The sequence below is a fragment of the Orcinus orca genome, chromosome 1 (genome assembly GCF_937001465.1).
Source record: "Orcinus orca chromosome 1, mOrcOrc1.1, whole genome shotgun sequence".
In the NCBI taxonomy this organism is placed as follows: domain Eukaryota; kingdom Metazoa; phylum Chordata; class Mammalia; order Artiodactyla; family Delphinidae; genus Orcinus; species Orcinus orca.
In genome coordinates this window covers 34961895-34981065 of record NC_064559.1, presented here as the reverse complement: position 1 = coordinate 34981065, position 19171 = coordinate 34961895, and the positions used below count along the sequence as shown (strand labels likewise).

The following is a 19171-nucleotide window of genomic DNA, read 5'->3' as shown; positions in this document are numbered from 1 at the left end:
CACACTCTCTTCCCTATTCCCCCACCAGAAGGAAAGATCACAGATGTTAAGTAGCTGAGTAAGCTAAGGCCAAGTCGGGAGCCAGGTCTGACTGCATCAGTAAGAAGATGTGTTTTCCAGATACATCGCCGGTACCTACCTCTCAGCACACAGGGTGGCTCCCTCCTCTGGAGGCCTCGAGGGCCTGCAGCCTCTCCATCCCAGGAGGCCGGGGAGGCCAGAGGCCGAGTGAGTGTTTCTCTAGGCATCTGAATTCCCCGGGACCATTCGCCCCGAGGCTGCCGCAGTGCACCTACCTTCATTCGGGGGTGCTGGTGACTCCTCTGTGACTGCTTCCCCAGAGCCCACCTGCGTCCTGGCACTGAGGGAAAAGCGGTAGCGCGACACGGGGTCTGCTCTTTGCATCGTGAACTTGGTCTGATTGGGAGAGAAGTTTTCCACTATCTGCTTTCCTACTTTGGTTCCATTAACTGGGGAGAGACAGGTAAGTGGAATTGAACTTTAGCAACATTGACCATGATGGGTTATATGATCTGCAGCTGGAAGGACGAAGCCTTCCCGACTCTGCTCGGAAGGGAACCCGTGAAACCTGCCCATGATCTTAAGGACTCAGGGGAGGGAGGTGATTCAAAGGCCGAGGGCTGTGCAAGAACTCCTTTCCGGCTCTTTGATGACGCACCAGGGTAACACTTTTCCACTGATCTCATTATCGCCAGCTCAGTGCAAAGTTATGCGGCTGATTCGGAAAGATTCAATTTTTAATCCTCGAGCCTTTTCAACAAGAACAGAACTTGAAGTTCCTTTTTTCCTTTCAAACAGAACTAGGGCAAAACCACTAGAGCTTTTCATTGCTAATGCCTCCTTTGTAAAAGGCCTCCTTTGTCAAATACCTCAAAGGGGGAAGGTCAGGTCCAGAGATGGATTCAGGACCACGCACACAGTTGGCTATTAAAATCCTCAACGGCACAGTACCTGTCCTTTGAGCTTCACATTGAGGCACACCGTCACCCACTTTAGGAGACTTAAAGTTTTTCAAATGCATGACACTCCTGTCCCTGCCTGGTGATGCTGAACGCTTTAGGTGAGGTCGTCCAGACCCAGGCTCCTGACTGAGCCACTCCCAATTCCATGGCAGCTCTACATACAGCTGCCTTACCATAAATGGCACCTTATTAAGGTGTCCCCTGGATTCCTATGCACGTACTATCCGCCCATCGGATGGAAGGTCCATCAGGTAAGGAAACTTCTCTCCTAGACTTGTAGGTGTTAGAGACTCTAAGATTCCTGAGGGCAGGGGTTGAATCCCTCATCAAACCGGAAGTCCCCTTTGTCTCACTGGGCCGACTGGAAGCTCCCTGCAGGAGGAGGTGTGTCAGAAGAGCAGGGACTGGGTCTCACTTGCCTCCCCTAACCCTACAGGAAACTTTTTCCCTGGCCCCTCTATCCCTCCACAACGACCTCTGTACCCACAGGCTTTCTACCTTGATTCCTTAGGGAAAGTGTTGAGAATGGGGTTTCTGAGGGCAGAACGTACAGGCCACGTATTTGAGAGTGTATCCAGTCAGGATCCCATTGGGGTGTTCTGGATGATCCCATTCCAGGTTGATTGTCTCCAGGTTGGGCTGCCGGACTCGGAAACGCCTGGGGGCACTGGGTACTTGGGGAAGGAGGAGAGAGTGGGGGAGATGGGGGAGAGAAGAGGGGTGGGCAAGATGAAGAAAACACAAAAAACAAAGCACAAGTATGAAGGCATTGACCTCTGGGCAACCCCCGTGCTGGATCGCTGTTAAGCCAGAACCCAGAGAACTACGAGGTGGCCAGCGCCCATCGCCCCATCCAGGATGGCGTTTCCCCAGATCTAGGACAAGCACGGCTCGGACTCGGTTTACATGGGGAAGAAGTCAGTCAAGTTCTCCTTTAGCAACTATCCTGGATTCAACACATGTTAGGCTCTGATCCTGCAAAGAAACCTCCAAGGTGGGCAGGCATTCCCAGGCAGGGAACCAGTTTTAGCCGTTTGGTAATAGAGCCTGCAGTTCCCAATCCTCAGACAAGGATTCTCACCGCTGGGTCCAAGCGTCAGGCCCTGGCCTCTGGGCTGAAAACGCCGGGTTCGGGGATGAAGAGAGAGAAACCCACGATGGAACATGTGGATGGTGCCAAGAGCACGAGCAATGGGGAGAGGCTGGTGATGAAAACCAGACGAGGAGGGGAGACAGGAGTAAAGAAACAAGAGGGGAGAACAGAGGAGAGGACAAAGGAGGAAGAGAAGAATGGGGAAAATAATAGTTAAGAAGGGAGAAAGGAGAAACAGGAGAGGGCAAAGCCACCGCCCAGCTGGTTCAAGAGGGCTGGCAGGAACAGGAGATGCGCCGGGACCTCGGCAGGTGTCTGCCTCCCAGGACCGGGCCACCCACCGCGGGGCAGTCTCTTGACTACAGTGGTGTAACAAGAGTGAAGGTCCTCGGGTACGGCAAACCAACCAGGTGCCTCTTGGGGTCAAGGTGCCTGAGCTCCCTCAGGAGGTGGTGGGCAGGCAGCCCCAGCTCCCGCAGTGCCCTCGGGAGTCCGTGTGCACATCCCGTCTGGAATCATGTCAGCAGCCAGCACAGTCTCGTCTTGATGTACAATCTCCCGTCAGGGCAGCCGCCTTGGTGACGGTGCTCCATGAGCACGGCCGGAGCTGCTCAGCTCGCAGGTCATCCCTCCTTGAGGTCAGGCAAAGGTCAGTTTGTGTGGTCCAGGCCAAGCCACGCTGGAGCCGCTCAGGGCCACCTGGCTGCGCCACCCTCGTCCTGCCCTACCCAGGGAGCTGCGGCCGGACCTACCTCCTTCCGGGGTGGTGAACTCCTTGGTCTCACTGCGAGGCCCATCGCCTCGCCCATTGACCACAGCCATCTCCAGCTTGTAGTTACTGTAGGGGAAGAGGCGGGACACCACGCCACGGAGGCGGTCGCCGGGGAAGCCGGCTTGCTGCCTCTTCTGAGACACCCACAGGTTCTTCAACAAGCTGCTCTCCCTCCAGTAGTAGGCCTTCAGGACAGAGGCAGGCCGGTGAGGGTTCGGCCAGGCAGGGCCAGGTTAGTTGTTAGTGGTGGTGCTCGTGGTGACCGGTGTTCCCTTTGCTGGTCACAGGCTCCAAACCCCCGACGACCTCGTCCGGCCCACAGAGGGCTGGGGGTGTCCTGACAGTCCCCATACATTAGCCACTAGTGAGTGGGGACTGATGTCAAACAAAATGAGAGTTTTTGGTTTCAATCATTTTCTGAGCCATGTCGCCTCTCTGGGGAACAGGCAAGTCAGCCCAACTTACAGCTGAGCGGCTCCGTCTTGAGACTTCTTTCCAAGCTGGGAATAGGTTGCTCAGGGAGTCCGTGCCAGAACCACAAATTTGAGCCAAGGGTCCAGGCACGGAAAGCTCTTTTCCGTGCTCAAAGACCGCATCACCTTGAGTTAGATTTAGTATGGTTTAGATTGGCAGCGGGCAGGAGTTGAAAAGCAGCAGGTTACCCCCGGAAGTCTGAATATAAGAAAGGGTTGATTTAATCCATTGAAGTCAAATGGTTCCTTTTAATACTGTTTAAAGACCTTTAGGATAGTGACACGTCCAAGCCAATGGGAGACCGGGCTGTGGGGTGGCAAGAGCTCGGATGGGATGGGACGGCCTGTGCAAGGCGGTAGTGTCACAGGTACAGTCAAGAGAGTCTGAGACACGGGGTCTGATGAGCAGTGGAGGAGAAGCCCCAGGTCAGCTGTCACACGAGCATCACCCGGGGCCCCCAAGGGCAAGGTAAGGAGGAAGTCCAGACTTAAGAGGGGGACCCAAAGGGAGCTTTAGCCAAAAAAATCTCTAGGCAAGTAGGTTAAGGGTGCAAGTTGGGGAAGAGCTCATTTAAGCATATATATCACCTTGCCTTCCTTCCCCTACCTACCAAATCCATTTCCCAAGAAGAGACTGACTCCCTCTGTGTGCCCCCAACTGTCCATCAGCCAACTCTCGATGACCCCTAAGCCTGTGTTACCCCGGGGCTACAGCCTCCCCAGGAAGTTTTAAAAAGAGCTACTCATCAGGGAGAGCCTTGCATACCCTGGGTTTTCTCTCCCTTCCCTTTCAAAGAGAGAGACGTCAGGGATGGAAGAGGTAGCCAGGGGAAGCCAAGGGCCTCGATAATCGGAGTTGGCTGTGACAACAGGGAAGGGTTTGTACCCTTCTAGTGGCTCTTCCGGTTAGTTGGGGCTTCATGAAATCAGACCGGGTGAGGCAAGCAGCCCAGCGGGGGCCGTTAGGAGAGGGGAGGGGTGTAGCTCAGCGGTGCCCCAACACTGCTTCTGAAGATACATGTGTGTCCACACACATGTATTACAAGCATAATGTGCTATGTACGGGCAACCCAAACCCAACACCCTTCACATGATTTTCTGCTGAGCAGAATCTCTCAGCATACCCGGTGCAGGATACATCTGGGTGTATATATATATTTTTCTGGGTGTATTTTTGAACAGCTAACCCTAGACATCGTCTTCTTGAACCAACTCTGGCTCCAACAGCTATCCCAAGGGACCCCTTCCACATATCTTATGACCCGCATCTGCTACCCCCTTGCCCTGGTTAGCGAGCCGGGTGGTTAGACAGGGCTTGGGGCTGGCTTCCTCACTCGGTACTCTCTGAGCTGGCCCTGGACCGTGTCGGAGTAGACGCGGTTCCACTGAAGGCTGATGGCTGTGCTGTTCAGGACTCGGATTTTAACATCAGTGGGTGCAGCTCTGGGATCTGCAATGTGTTGGGACAGAGAGCTGGTTATGCAGGCGGGGCTGGGCCCCTGACTCCGGAGCCCCCTCCGACTTGTTCTCTGCTGGCCTGCACCTCCAGCCCACTCTGGACACTGGGTACTCCCTGAGGGCAGGGGCCATGCCTCCTCCACCAGCCTGGACTTGAAAGAGTGTGGGGAGGCTCAGGACAAAAGGGCGGCAGCACAGGTGGAGGGCTCTGCCTACGCGTTTAGAGGGCAATTATGTGCAACCGTCACACAGAGTCTCTGTTTGCCCCTCCATCCCATTGGCCACCCTTCCCCACCCTGCTTTGGGTCCCGGGAGGCTTGTCCTCTCTGGACCGTGTCAGCGGGGCTCCCCTGTTCTCAGGCTTCCAGATGGGTCTGCCCAACAGGAGCTCCCAGGGCAGGAGAGGGAAGATGGTATCTACCCCGCTGGCTGCCCGTTTGCGGGGAGGCAGGGTGACAGTAGTGCACTCTTCTACACAAGGGCAGCCCTCGCTGGCCATGGTGACTCGCCCGCCGCCAGCCCCTCAGGGCCGGAGCGGTATAACAGCCTCCTGCTGTTGCTGGCGCGCCAGCTGGTTTGCTGTACCTTGCTGCTGTCCCTCTTAACCCTGTCCTCACATTAGAAATAGTCCCCTTTGAGTGGCATTTATTTTCTGCCAGGGCCCTGCAGGAAACGTTACCTACAGACTAAAGACACCCCAACCAAGTTCAGGAGAAGATCCTGATCCTGTGACTACTTGCAAAGGGAGGGCCACTCCTCTCTCCCCCATAACTGGTTCTCACCCCGTTTTCTCTACTCTGCTGCAAAAGCAGGTGTGCCCCATCCTCTCTAAAGCATCTGCCGCAGGGGTACACGGATGCGATGGAAGCCGTGAGGTGGTCCGTGAAGTCCATGGCTAGATGCTGCCTTTTCCATACTTACCCTCCAGTAGTCCCTACCGTCTTCTGTCCGGAAGTGTCTGCCACCGTGCAGATGAGGCGTGGGACAGACGGAGGGCCTGCTGATCCCGTCTACTTATCTCCCAAGTGGGTCCAATGCATAATCACTTCCAGGGAAGCGCCCAACCCTCACTTACTCCCATCTCACCGTTATGAACCCCACTGGCCCTACTCCTGACCCCAGCATTGGCCCTTGTGACTCTGCTCCTCCCCAAGACTCTCTCCTCCCTTCCCTCTGGTCACCTCATCCACCTACATGATTTCTTCTTGGATCAGACCCAAACACACCAGGACATGGATTGCCCTGACCAGGAGGGGCGTCACCGACGCTGTTGCTTTGCTCAAAAGCCTACAGGATTGATGTGCTGGGGGCAGAGAGGCTACCACCATCTGGAAAGCCAGGCACATACTTCTACATATATGCCCAGAATTGTGTTGATTTACTCAGTGACAGCCTCCAAAGAACTTCTCTTTTTATGTTCAGTTCCAAGGGCTCAGAGCGACACTGGGAATGTCGCAGTGCCTGGTCTGGAGGGTTCCAGTCTGGGGCTCTGTGGACCTTGCTTCCTCAAGGATTCCCCTGGGGAGCCCAGGGAGGAGTCTGGCCTGTGGCCCTGCTTCCAGTGGAGGTGCCTAATTATGGCCCGTTGGGACGGATGGTCCGTGGTGCTAGCAAGCCCTGGCAGTAAGGTAGATCAGAAGGCCTGGGTTCTATTTTCAAGCCTGGCATTTGCTATTGTGCAATATTGGCAGGGGTTTCCCTTGCAGGGCCTCAGTTTTCATGTCGATAAAGTGAGAGTATTGGACTAGGATACTAACTAGTGTTTGGATGATACCATCTCTGCTCCCGGCATTACCTGGGGCCTGTCTGCTCTAGGTCACTGTAGGGGATTTCTCTTCCCTGGGAACTGGCTGTCCTCCCAGGATGCTCTCGGAAGACCCCCGACCCACCCTGAGGTTCCTGGTCTGTGAGGGTGGCCTGTGCAGCCCAGCCGTCAGGGTCCTGGGTGGGGACAGGGGAGGGTACTCACAATCTTCTCCAGAGTAACCGATGACAGTGTCTGGTTCAGGGCCCTTCCCAAAGTCATTTTCTGCCTGGACTCGGATCTCATAGGGCACGTAGACAGGGGTCTGCCCCACCACATAGCGGGAGCCCCACACAGTGACATTGTTCCAGGTCTCTCGGGTCTCTCTCCGCCGCCACTTGACGATGTAGCGCAGGTTGGGGCCAAAGGCGGAGGTGGCGTTCATCGGCTGAGCAGGGAGAGAGACGGCAGGAGTGGAGAGGGTGCAGGCGAGGAGCCCAGGCCACCCACGGCTCGCACTCTTTCTGTGCCAGGCACCCTGCCCCAAAGTGCCCCAAAGCGGCCAGCCCCCTGGCAGAGCTGGGGAGACCGTGGCCCCCACTCTGAGTCCCCCCAGAGCCTGGAGTCCTGTGAAGCCAGCAGCGCGCAGATTCTCCACCCAAGCCCTAGTCCCTCTGATTCCACAGCCAGCCCGCCTGGCAGGTGCACAGGGAGCGAAAGCTTTATTGTCGACAGGACTCTTTCCTGTGATGGAGCAACCAGAAAACAAAATGTGGACAGTGACATAATGTCTCCAAAGTCAGAAAGGGGCGAATTTGGTTCAGCCACAGCATGCGTGCTGCCAATGAACGCAAAATTCCAGATTTCAGTCCTACTTAATCCTTGCATGTCTGCCCTGTCCTTCCCAAAAGGCTGGAGCTGGGAGTGAGCATAACTCTTGTTTTTGTTCCCTAAGGGCCTGGTCCAGGAAGCAGTCCCCTGGGAGCCTGGAATACAGAGCCGTAGACCAAGAACCGACCCTTGCAAGGTCCTGCAAGACGAGTCCCGGTGTCTTAAGTCTGGGCTCTGCCCAGTTGCCAAGGCTGCTGTGATACCAGGCTCTCCGAAGACGGGGATGGTCGTGATTCCAAACTCTGTTATCTCCCTGTTTCCACTACTCACGTCAACAGCACAAAAATGTTAATATTTCAGTGGCTGAATTTGCATCTCTTAGACTTGGAAGGGGTTTGGAAAAAAGTCATTTTGAGGCCACATATCCCAGTTTTGGTTTGGAAAATGTGGGTCAGTGAGCCGAGATGAAGATGAGCTTTTTCAATCCTGGCCCGGAGGACATCTTTTAAGTCACCTTGTCCATCCTGGACTTACAGATGGCTGGCACTGGAGGACCACTCAGAGGCTGGTCTCTCCCCACTCCCAGCAATCTCCAGTGATGGGCCCCCAGAACACACCAAAGCGAGGTACTGGTGTTTGGGCTAAATCTTTCCTACAGACTAATCTAAATTTCTCCCTCTTCTGAAGAAGCCCATTGATCCTGCAGGACTCTGTCTGATTTTGCCAGACTGACAGTCTCTGTTCCTTGGTCATCTCTGCTCCTGTCTCCCGTCTTCAATGTTGCTCTTAGACGTTCTCCTGTTTGGTTTCTGGATGCTCAATGCAGAGACGAGTAGCCCCCGCACCAGCCAGGTAGTCTGAGCCACCCTGCGGCCTTGGAGTCACAGGGGTGTGAAGGGCGAGGGCTCCCAGGCTGCAAGGCAAGCAAGCCCATCGTGGATGGGCTGCGAGGGGCTCTTACCGTCCACGTGATCTCCATGTTGTTCTTTCTGGTCCCCTCTCCCTTCACATCAGAGGGGTTGGACTCAGGGGCTGGAATCCAAATGGATGCAAAGTTCAACCCCAGTCTGTGCATTACCAGGGCACAGTAAGCAGCCTCTCTCCCGCAGCCTGACTGCTCCCTTCTACGCTCTGTCTTTTCTCAGCGTCTCTCAACACACTCTGTCCCATAAGCAGCTGAACTCGCTCTGCCACTTTCTCATAAGGCTGATGTGCCTTCCTAGCTAAGATTTAAACCCCCCAAAGCAGGGATAATTTCTTTTGAATTTTAATCCCTTACAAGACAGCATTTATCATGAGGCTTTCCACACTTTAGATGCTCAGTACAGCCAACTCAATGTGGCTTATCCCCTGTGTGGATTACCCACTAAGCATGTTTAATGCCAGACTGGTTTACCCTGGCATTCAACATTTTTGGGGAGCGTCTCCACCCTCAATGAACCAGCATGATTTTAGAAATCTAAACATTTCATTACCCAAGTGTGTTAAGAAACCTGGTGCAACCCCAGATTATATATTTCTACTGCAAATCTTTGCCATAGCTCTTCCCTTTGAAGCAGAGCATCAAGAATTATTCATAACATTAGTAATAATAAAAATGACAGTTAACTTTTATTGTGTGCTTGCTATATGCACATCACGGTAAGTACCCGAATCCCATTTTCGAACGTAATCCTCACAACAGCCCCATGATGGAGATGGTGTTATTATTCTCTGTTTCACAGATGAGGAAGCTGAGCCTTGGAGAGGTTAAGTAACTTGCCCAGATTCATGTGGCTGGGGACCGGGGGAACTCAGTCTGAACTTGGGGTACCTGGCTTCAGCACCTCCCGTTAGCCCTCAAGCACTCACGTGCTCCACTGGTTCGGTAGCGCTCGGACGGGAGGCTGGGATGGCTGCTGCCCACCTCATTGATGGCAATGACCCGGAACTGGTAGTTGACATAGGGGGACAGCTGGAGGATGGCTGAGTTGACACTTCCTGGGAACTTGGAATGGTCATGCCAGACCCCTGGCTGGAACTGGTCCTCTTCAAACTGGACAACGTAGTCTGAGGGGGCAAAGGAAGACAGAGCTGTTTGGGGAGCTGAGTTAGTGAGTTTTTTCTCAAGAGCACTCCTTCATGGTTTCCATTAGTCTTTATAATCTCCCTTGGGTAGACAAAGGCACTGGTATTCTTCCCAAAACCCAGAAAGGGAAACCAAGGCCTCCACGCGTTCTGTCAACAGGCCAGGACACACGTCAAGTGAGGCCGAAGTGGGACCAGAAACCAGGGCCAGGCCTCCGGCTTCCGGGCTGCCGTCCCCCCTTTCTGGACAGTAGTGCAGGGCCTCGGCTGACCTGTGATGGGGCTGTTGTTATCGTCCCCCGGAATCCAGGTCAGTCTCACGCTCCTCTCGGCCAGGTCGGTGAGCTCCAGGTCCCGGGGTCGGTCTGGCCGTCCTGACAGCAGAGGGAGAAGACACCACACAGGCCTCCCGAGTTAGAGCCGGCCCGTCCCTGTGCTGGCCTCAGCCCTGAACACTGTCCCACGGACAGGACTCTGGCGGGCTGAGGTCACCACTGCAGGAACCAACCCCAGCCTGTGCCGGAGGGTCAGCACAGGGACTGCCCCCTTCCCTCAGGGTTCAAGGAAGAACAAAGAGAGAACCCTGAATTCCACCACCACCCCCAAAATATCAAGGAATGCAGGGCACAGGGAGAGCTGGGGCCAACCCACCCCATTGCTGTGGATGTTCTCGGAGTGCAAGCATTTGGGAAATGCTGCCGTTTGCATTAGACCCATGTTCACAACCTTTAGGAAAACTGGTGAAGAAGTCTGGGATTTTGTCTCATTTTCTCATAATTAACTTCTACTCAGTGTGCCGAGGCTCTGAGGGGGCAGGAGCCCGGGGGGTGTTTGGAGAGCTGAGCAGGGCAGACCAGTTAAGGGAATAGAGGGGACAAAGACGGAGGACCAGGCCAGGGAGGAGACAGGGACTCAGTCTAGAAGTTTCAGTGATGGACAGCAGGACAGAGGCCCTAACAAGGGTGGGGGCAGCACCTCTTTGGGGCTCCAGTCTCACTGGATTTCCTAAGTGTGTGTGCGTGCCCTCCCGGCCTGGGGATAAAGGCATCTGGCCACTGACTGCTGAGGGTGGGCGTGATTTTTTTTCTCCTATCCTGGCTCCTTGAGCCAGCTATTTCCACCTTTTGGCTGGTTACTGGAAGGATCTGGAAGGTGAGTCACTGGAGCCCACATTCATGTGTGTTGCACACGAATGTGTGCGGATTGGAAATGGGTGTATAGTAGATGTGAAAGGCTGCAAAACAGATGGGCCTACAGATAACTCAAAGCAAGTGGGTTTCCTGACTGAATACACTTCAGAGGCTAAGCTGGGGGAGGAGAACAGGCCACCCCCAGGGAGTGGTGGGCGTGGCCAGAGTAACGGACTGGGGACGCGGGAGCGACAGCCGGACTTTGGAGCTCAGTCTGTGAAAGGAGCAGGAAGCCGGGAGTCGGGCTGTGATGGGCTAGGGTAGGTGACGTGGGCCTCTTCAGAGGAGTCAGATTTGGCAGGGAGCGGGGCAGGCCGCCCCTTGCCTGTACACAGCACTCCTGTCCGGCAGTGCTTTCCTCCTCCTGGACTCCTCCCTCCCAGACACCTCGAGTGCTTGGCAACGGTCCCCGGGATTAGTATGAATTACCTTTGGGCAGGGCAGCCAAACGGTTAGTTGGAGTGGCCTGATCAGCTGCAAAGGTAAGATGGGTTATCCAGGTTAGCAGGTTATGTGGGGATAAAGGTGTTCTCGAAGGGTGGGAATAGGTAGCCAAGGCCTGAACAGCTGCCCCTGCGCAACTTCACCCCTCCCCCACTTCCACGGAGAGGGCCCCACCCTCACAAAGGCCTGCCTGTGCTCCCTCCACAGCCAGGGGCAGACACCCTGGGTCCTTCCTGTCCCAATGCTACGACTGTGCCTGGGCCCACTGTTCCCTGCGACCATGCAGGGACACTGCTGAGGGACAGGAGTGCACTGAGAGTTATGGCAATAGGGGGCCCAGAGACAGCAGAGATGAGGAGGTGATTTGCTTCCCCGGACGGGAGAGGCTACGTCCCCAGGTCTGGGATGGCTTAGTATTTACAGTCTGGCCTGGACACGAGGGCAGGCCAAGACAGGATCACCCGAAATGCACAGCACCCTGTGAAGTCCCATCAGGAAAGGGGTGCAGAGAGGAAGGCTAGCAGAGGGTGTTGGAAGGACAAGCACAAAGTTCAGTCTTGCTTCAAGGATGGATTGTTTTAATTGACTTAGTGGTTTAGAGTTAGCTGTAAAGTTGGTAAAAATGATCCCAATGAGAATCCCCGTCCATTTCCCTCTCTCCTTCAGGCACCCTTCAGGTGAGGATTTGGGCAAGTTAATGGTTCCATTCAGGAGGTAAGGCGTCCAGCACAGCTTGTTCAGAAAGGAGCAGCTTCCTAACCCTTAAACCAGAAGGCAGGAGGATCACCAGGCCTGGCAGGAGGATCACCAGGCCTGGCTGGCTCGCTGACCACGGGCTCTGCCCTTGGAACCGTCCTCCGCTTCTCTGGCCTCGGGAAATAGGGGGTGGGGATCAGCGCCAGTGTGGGCAGCGGCAGTTACCTAGCACGGTCAGGTAGGCCTTGGCCAGGTCTTGGTCCAGCTCGGTGCTGGCAACGCATGTGTAGCTACCCTGGTCCCGCTCGGCCACACCAAAGATGGTCAGGGAGTCCTCTTCCTTCTTCATCCTGCAAAGGTATCGGGGAGGGGTTGGGAGGAAGGTGAGGAGGGTGACAGTGAAGGGGGCAGGCAGCAGGAATGCTGGGCACTGCCCGGCTGCTTTCTCCCTGAAGTGGGGACGGTGGGTCAGAAGGGAGGAGGCGGTGCTGTAGTCTGGGCTGGGCTGCCACAGCCCCTCCTAGGGGACATGAGGCTCCACCTCAGTGCTTCGAGAGAGGCAGGGTCTTCATGTCACCTTGAGCACTTATGGTGCTTGCGGGAGGGGACAGGAAAGTGGGTGGAGCCAAAGCGGCCTTGGCCTGTATTCACTGTCCTCAGTTCCCACACTGGGTCTGCTCTCTGTGCCTTTCCTGTGCTGTGCTCCCCTCCCGAATTAGGGCACAGTTAGGCCCACGCCCAAAAGGCAGGTCTTCTCGTACTTCCAGCTCTGTCTTCAGCCCAGATTGACGCCCAGGCTCAGCCCAGGTGCCCCGGGCTCCTCTGTACTGTCTCCCACAGAGGGAGGAGGGCACCAAAGAGCAGGGCTGACTGTGAGCATGGCTGAGGGTCAGAATGCCTGCATCCCCCCGCAGGCTACGCCCCTGCAGAAAACCAGATCATCGCTGGAAACAGCTGGTACCGATGCTCAACCTGCCCGGAGATGGACGGAGTCCTGAGGGGAGGCTCCGATCAGCCGTTCTTAACCCTAGCTGCACGTTACAAACACCTGGGGGGACTTTTAAACACTATCTATGCCTGGGCCCTCCCTCAACTCCAATTAAATCCGAATCTGGGATGATGGATGGGTGGGGCAGGCCTGGGCCTGGTAAGCGGTCCCAGGTGCATTAAGGGCGGAGAGCCCCATTAACCACAAGGGTTAGAGTCTGCTCGGCCAACCGCGCCCTCTGCTGGAGAACAGGAGCGCTGCAGGCAGGGCTGAGAGGATGGGGAGGGCGTCCTGGCTGTGAAAAGGAGGAAGGGAAAGGATCAAAATAAAGGGAGGAGGACAAAAGAAGAAGTGAGGGAGGGAGGAGGAGGAGAGAGAAGCAGAGCCCTGACGGGGGAGGGGGGGAAGCTGCAGTGGGAGGGGGGTCTCGCCCGATGTGGAGGGAGTCGCTGAGGCTGTCACGCCCTCCTCAGCAGTTCCCCAGTGACACACATGACACAGGTTCCCTATGTTCTTCAATGCATCCCCAAGAGCAAAGGAAAAGAAAACGCCCCAGAGGAGCAGCAGGAAGGAAGGAGGGAGGAGCAGAAACCTGTTCCCGACGTAGAGGGGCTCGTCGTCCTTCAGCCAGTACACCGTGAGCTTCAGGGAGGGGTCGTGCTTCACGCGACACTCCAGCTGCACCGTGGTGCCCCTTTTGGCGACCTGGTCCTCAGGCATGCGGTAGATCCTGGTGGGGTCTGTGGGGAAGCCCCCGGAGCTCGTCTCTGCCACCCCACGCCCGTGTGGCCACACAGTGTGACATGCATGACCTCCAGGTTAGATGGACCACGGAAGTGGCAGAAATAGGATTCGGTTACATGAATGGTAGGGGACGCCTGGTATGGGGGGATCCCAAAGAGTAGCCAATCCCCAAATCCTTTCTCTCCGGCTCAGGAACATAGGACGTCTTTTCTGGGGTGGTAGTGGGGAGCTGGTGTGGGTAACAGGCGTCCCTGCCTACGTCTGTTTGGACCAGGCTGGTAATGACTCAGTGCCCGCAACACCAGGCCAGCCAGAGGCCCTGGCCACGAAACTTCCACGGAGAGGACACACAGACCTCTCCTAGTGGGAGGGAGGTCCCACTAGGTATTAAACATTAGGTGTGGCACATTTTCAAAGTGAGTGACACACATGGATAACCTTGAGGAGATGGCTTCCTTGCCCTCCCCACCCCTCCCTCTAGCTAGCAACTCTCTCCTTTACCTTTGACCTCCAGGCGGACCTGGTTCTCAGCTTTGCCCAGGATGTTGGTGGCAACACAGGTGTAGATGCCTTGGTCCTCTTTGCGGATCATCTTGATTTCCAGACTGCCGTTCTCGTAGACATGGTAGTTGCCACCATCCAGGTTGCTTCCTTGCCCATTCTTAAACCTCACAACAGAGCGGCACGACACACAGCATACTGAGAAAGGACCAGCCCGGGGGCGGGAGGAGCCCCGAGCCTTGTGGGTCTTGCCTCCGACCACTGGGTGGCCTTGGCAAGTCTCTGGGCCTCGGTTTCTTTCTTTGCACAATAAGAGGGTTGACCCAGCTGATCTGCCAACTCCTCCCAGCTTCAACCCTTTAAGGCTCCCAGGACTTGCTGAATACCTCTCATGGGCCAGATGGAATGAGAAAGGCGAGACAGAGGACCCCGTGGGGGAGGCCTGGTCTCCTGGAACTTACCATCGGAGTGTGGGGATGGGAGACCCAAAGAACGGGCAGTCCAGCCGCGTCCGGTTGTACAGGATCACCCTGATGAGCTGGTTCCGGGGTGACAGCATCCGAGGCGGCACGTCTGCAATTCCCAGAGAACTGACCTTGGCTGGGGAGTCTTCCTCTTCCTCTTTGTGGACCAGTCTTATCTCTCTGCGCCTTCTCCTCACAGCAGCTTTCTCAGCACCAGCGTACCTTCCCCCATCAACCTCCCACCTTTAAGAAGCCTCTGAGGATTAGGTGAGGAAGGAGGAAGCTTATCCATTTGTCCTTCACCTACCCTACATCCAGTCCAGCTTTTGCAAAGGGTTCCCCCCAGTTTTCCAGCAGCTTCTATACCTGCCCCTCCACAGCCCCAAGGCTTCTCCTCGCTGCACCTGCCCACTGCCCTCTCCCTGCTCTGGGAATGCCACAAACATATTCAGGACTATTTCCCACCGAGACCATGGAGAACCCAGGGAGAGTCAACATGGACACACCAAGGAGACGAGACGGTCTCTCCTCTCATCAGGGGAGGAAGGGGACTGAGACTGACTTTTCGCATGGAATGAACTCTGTCTGCACACCCAGCTCTATGGATTTTAAGTCCTCCACCCTCCCCGCAAATGTCATTCTGGGTCTCCGTGCTTCCCCCATCCTGCCGCCCTCATACCCCACCAGCCTGACCAATCACTGGAGAAGAAAGTGTGCCCATGAGGGGGGCAAGGTCCAGGCAGGCGAGCGGAGGGAGGGGTGCACTCACCCAGCACGCTGACGAAGGCGTTGGCCAGCAGGTAGCCGTGCTCGTTGGAGGTGTTGCACTGGTACACGGCCCTGCTGCTGATCTGGGTGTCCCGGAAGATGATGGTGTCCCCGGCCACCTCACGGTTTGGGTTGGGTGGTGCCGCTACAGTCAGAAAAGACACTCCTTGTGAGAAAGGGGGAGGGCAGGGCGAAGGGCACTTGGGACTCTGGCCAGGACTCCCTGGTAGGACTGGGGCGCTGTGGAGGCAGTAGCACTGGGCCAGCTCAGACCCAGCTTCCAGCCCACCACTGCCTAGCTGTGTGGCCTGGGTCCATCACTGAGCCCACTAGAGTTTATTTCTCAATCCGTCCAATGGGAATAGGAATCCCGGTCAAACCTACACAGCAGCTGGGCAGCTGTGGTTGACAGCGTAGGCTTTGGAAACAGGAGGGGTGTGAATTCTAACCACACTACCTGCCGGCGCTCTTCAATGGCTCTGCACTTCAGTCTCCTTGTCAACTGAATGGGGCTAACATATCACCTTGTGGGGCTCTTGTGAGGATGACCGGAGATTCTCTGCATGCCATTAGCAGAGGGCTCAGCACACACTGATTATTATCGTTGTTGTTATTTTAATTCAATGTGCATATACTCAAATGTGTTTTGAAAAGGATAAAGCAATATCCAACTAGATGGGACCTACCACCTTCCCATCCTCTGAGCAGAGCACTCTGCAGACATTCACAAAGTTAAATCCGGAAGTCGATGTCTGCTGAAAGCTGAATGAGTCCCTGCGTTTGCCAAAGCTACCTGATCTTCCCAAGACGAGTGCACACTGAGAAGACAATCCCTGCTGCAGTTCTGCTGGTACCACTGGCTGGGGATGCAGAGAGCAGAGGCTGGGGAGTGGCCGTGGGGTCTCACACCTGTCCCCGTTATCACTCCAAGACCCGGGGCAAATCAATAACTCCTCTGGGCCTCATTTCCTTCACCTGTCAAATGCGGAAGCATTACTCCCATCTTTCCCCTACTCTGAGGAAGGTTAAGATAAGAGAATGATAATGAGATAATGAGCTGTACAAATAAAAGTTTTTTAGAAGTGTAAAGAATCCCTACTGTTCTCATCTTTCACCACCAGAAGGTGCCTTTCCTCGGTAAGATTTCGGGACTGAGCCAGATGACTTGGTTTGCGTGATCTAGGAACTCATCCAGGATCACTCAGACCTACCACAGAAGTCGGCAGAGAGGAACCCAGGGTCTGGCCCCGTGGGCTCCACCCCACAGATAGCAAGTCTGAGGCCGGAACTAGGGAATCAGCAGGTGAACAAAGCCGAGGTCAGCATCCTTATCATCTTTCCGGAGTCTCCACTCAGCAAAAAAGCGCAAAGGAAGCCTATGCCAGCAACTTTAAGTCTCCTTGCCCGGCAATTCCCACAGACCAGCTTTCCTCCCGGTCACTCCCTTGAGTGACGGGGGACCTTTCCCTGGGCCAAGGCTCAGCTGTAAATCCTGAACTTTGCATTCATTTAATGGTGCTGTGAAGTTTAGAGCCTTTGTTTGCTTTGTCCCCACACTGCTACCAGGACAGGGAGAAGGGCAGAGGGCAGGCCGTGTCCGTGTGTCGCTCGTATCCAGAGGCAGGATATTTCCTGGGATAACTAGATGCTCAGTACTAGACAGGGTAGACATATTGCACTGTCACAGCAGCCCACAGCTTCCCCACTCACCAGCCATGTGACCTCGGGCAATTCCCTGCACCAGCAGAGCCTCATTTCCTCATCTTTAATGTTTGAGGTTAAAGAGATAAGGGGAATGCACAGTGCCTGGCACACAATAAATGTCTAGGAAGGTGCGTTCTCCTCTACCTGTCTCCCTGCCTCTCCACCTGTTTCTATCAGCTGTTGCTTGTGAGTTAGGCGCTGAGGTCTTGCCATCTATTTTTTGCCCCATCGGGTTGATAACACTGTTTGCATTTCCTCTGACCCCTTAGAGAAAGTAAGGACAGGACACTTAAAAAGTAAATGCAACTGGAGTGAAAATGATGTGAAAAGTTGACCTCTGGCTGGAAGGATCCCTGGAGTCACCCACTCCGGTATCTGGGTAGGACTAAATCTTCCTGACGTCTGTGCGCACTCAGTAACTGCACTGTGCACCTCTGCTCTCATAGGGAAGTTTTCCCTCATTTCTGACTGTATCTTTCATGTTGTCGCGTAACCCTGCCTCTTATTTTGCCCTCGGCAGAGAGAGGGACTTGGGTAAACGATGGAAATGAGTTACCGAGCTCTCGTCTACCTCCTGAGCCCCAGCCATCACTCAGAGCCTATACTCTCAGGAGATACAGGCTGAGGTCTCTAGCGCTTGAACTGGGCTCTGTAGTTGTAAAGGGCAGAAGGCAGAAATTTATGAAAAAAGCCCAGGGAGCAGAAATCCCCTAAACATGGGAACATAACCACAGGCCTTCTGTTCTCTCTCACACACAAATGAGGCAGGTTTCCCGCCTCCTGAGATGTCCGAAGAGATGGGCTGCTCCCTCACTTCTGCTGCAACAGGGCTGGCCCTCAGGGATGGTGAGCTGCATCCTCTGGCAGGAGACAGAGCAGAGGCAGGTGGGAGAACAGTGCGTTACTCACATTGCAAAGGTTCCCCATTCACCATCCACTGGACGGTGGGCTTGGGGTTCCCGTTGGCTCGACACACCAGTCTCCCGTCCTCGCCAGGAGCCAGGATAAGGTTCTTGGGTTCGTCCAGCCAGTAGGGAGCAGCTGGAAGACAAGGACAGGCATAGGCAGGGGTGTCAGATGACAGGACCAGCCAGAGGAACCAGTGGGCCCCCTCTAGGAAGGCAGGAGCCCCCGAGTGCCAGCCCCAGGCCCCCGCCACCTGCCCAGGGCTCATCCCAATAGGATGACAGTCTAGGCTGCCTTTGGTCAGCTTGGCACTACAGATGCTGACTGATTTATTTCAAGTTCACAGAACAAGAGTTCTAAACTGGGGCTCCCTGAAGAGCTGTTAACAAACATGGGTGCCAGGGCCCATCGTCGACCTACTAATCGGAATCCTCAGGGGACGACCGGGCGAACAATGCGTTGAGAGCCCCCCAGGCACTCGTGGTGTGCACCCAAGGGCTTGAGCCAGGGAGGGTGGTCAAGTAGCAGGGCTCGGCCCTGTGGATTCCTGCGGTTGTTGCTGCAGGATCAGACCATTTAGGAAAGGCCTGATATTCATTCTTTTAGACACTAAGCTTCGGTTAGAGCAGACGCTCTTAGCCGGCCACCCCTTCCAATTTTCTGGAAATTTCTGTGAATATGTGGATATGGACTTTTTTGAGAAGAGGGTCCTTTGGATCAGAGTCCCAAAGATCTTGAAACCCCAATAAGGGTTAAGAGCCCCTGGTTCGAGCGTGGTGTTGAAACCAAGGTCACAAGTCAACCTGAGCATGTACTAGGAAAGTTCTTGCGCTGTGGTTTCAGACCTCATCACCCCAATCCTCATTCAGCCCACCACTCAGACTGAGAAGTGGCTAGTGCACCCCCCTCGCAACCCGTGGCTGGGACCCCCACAGAGGCATGTGCTCTGTTGCCTACAACAGCTCAGGTGGCCCATCTATGCTTTGGGGGGAGGGAAGTGATTTTTTGAAAAATAATTTGGGCCATGATGACTCCCCATTTTTAAAAGAGAACCACACACAAGTATACAGACAGCACAGGCCTAAGACAACACACTGTGAACAGGACTGCGAAACGAAAGACAGAAAGGTTCTGGGTGATCCAGATAGGCCACAGGAGAAAGCGCACCTGCTGAGGGAGCCCCAGGCACAAAGAGGAGTTGGGCAATGGTCAGGGCAGATTCCCTCCCTTAACACCTCCCTCTTTCCCCCTGCCCTTTTACACACACACACACACACACACACACACATACCCCCCTGGGGGTGACACCATTCCTGCAGGACACTATTGCCACTAATCAGCGTGC

The 19171-nt window shown here is 55.1% G+C and overlaps 1 protein-coding gene across 19 annotated transcripts in view; it reads right to left on the bottom strand.

Annotated features, from left to right (window-relative positions):
- NFASC (neurofascin) overlaps window positions 1-19171 on the bottom strand; it is a 189161-nt gene that overhangs the window by 31952 nt on the left and 138038 nt on the right. For 10 of the 19 annotated variants that reach the window (XM_033410440.2, XM_049707375.1, XM_049707361.1 and 7 more), the window contains 15 exons: window positions 17830-17961; window positions 15218-15361; window positions 14446-14557; window positions 13985-14151; window positions 13332-13479; window positions 11977-12101; window positions 11041-11085; window positions 9694-9795; window positions 9206-9403; window positions 8316-8386; window positions 6749-6971; window positions 4656-4771; window positions 2829-3033; window positions 1535-1657; window positions 297-470 (listed from right to left, as the gene is read on the bottom strand). In XM_033410440.2, coding sequence (XP_033266331.1) covers window positions 297-470; window positions 1535-1657; window positions 2829-3033; window positions 4656-4771; window positions 6749-6971; window positions 8316-8386; window positions 9206-9403; window positions 9694-9795; window positions 11041-11085; window positions 11977-12101; window positions 13332-13479; window positions 13985-14151; window positions 14446-14557; window positions 15218-15361; window positions 17830-17961 — 2085 coding nt within the window. The remainder of the gene's footprint in view (window positions 1-296; window positions 471-1534; window positions 1658-2828; window positions 3034-4655; window positions 4772-6748; window positions 6972-8315; window positions 8387-9205; window positions 9404-9693; window positions 9796-11040; window positions 11086-11976; window positions 12102-13331; window positions 13480-13984; window positions 14152-14445; window positions 14558-15217; window positions 15362-17829; window positions 17962-19171) is intronic. The other 9 variants (XM_049707358.1, XM_049707388.1, XM_049707400.1 and 6 more) reach the window with 3 other exon arrangements.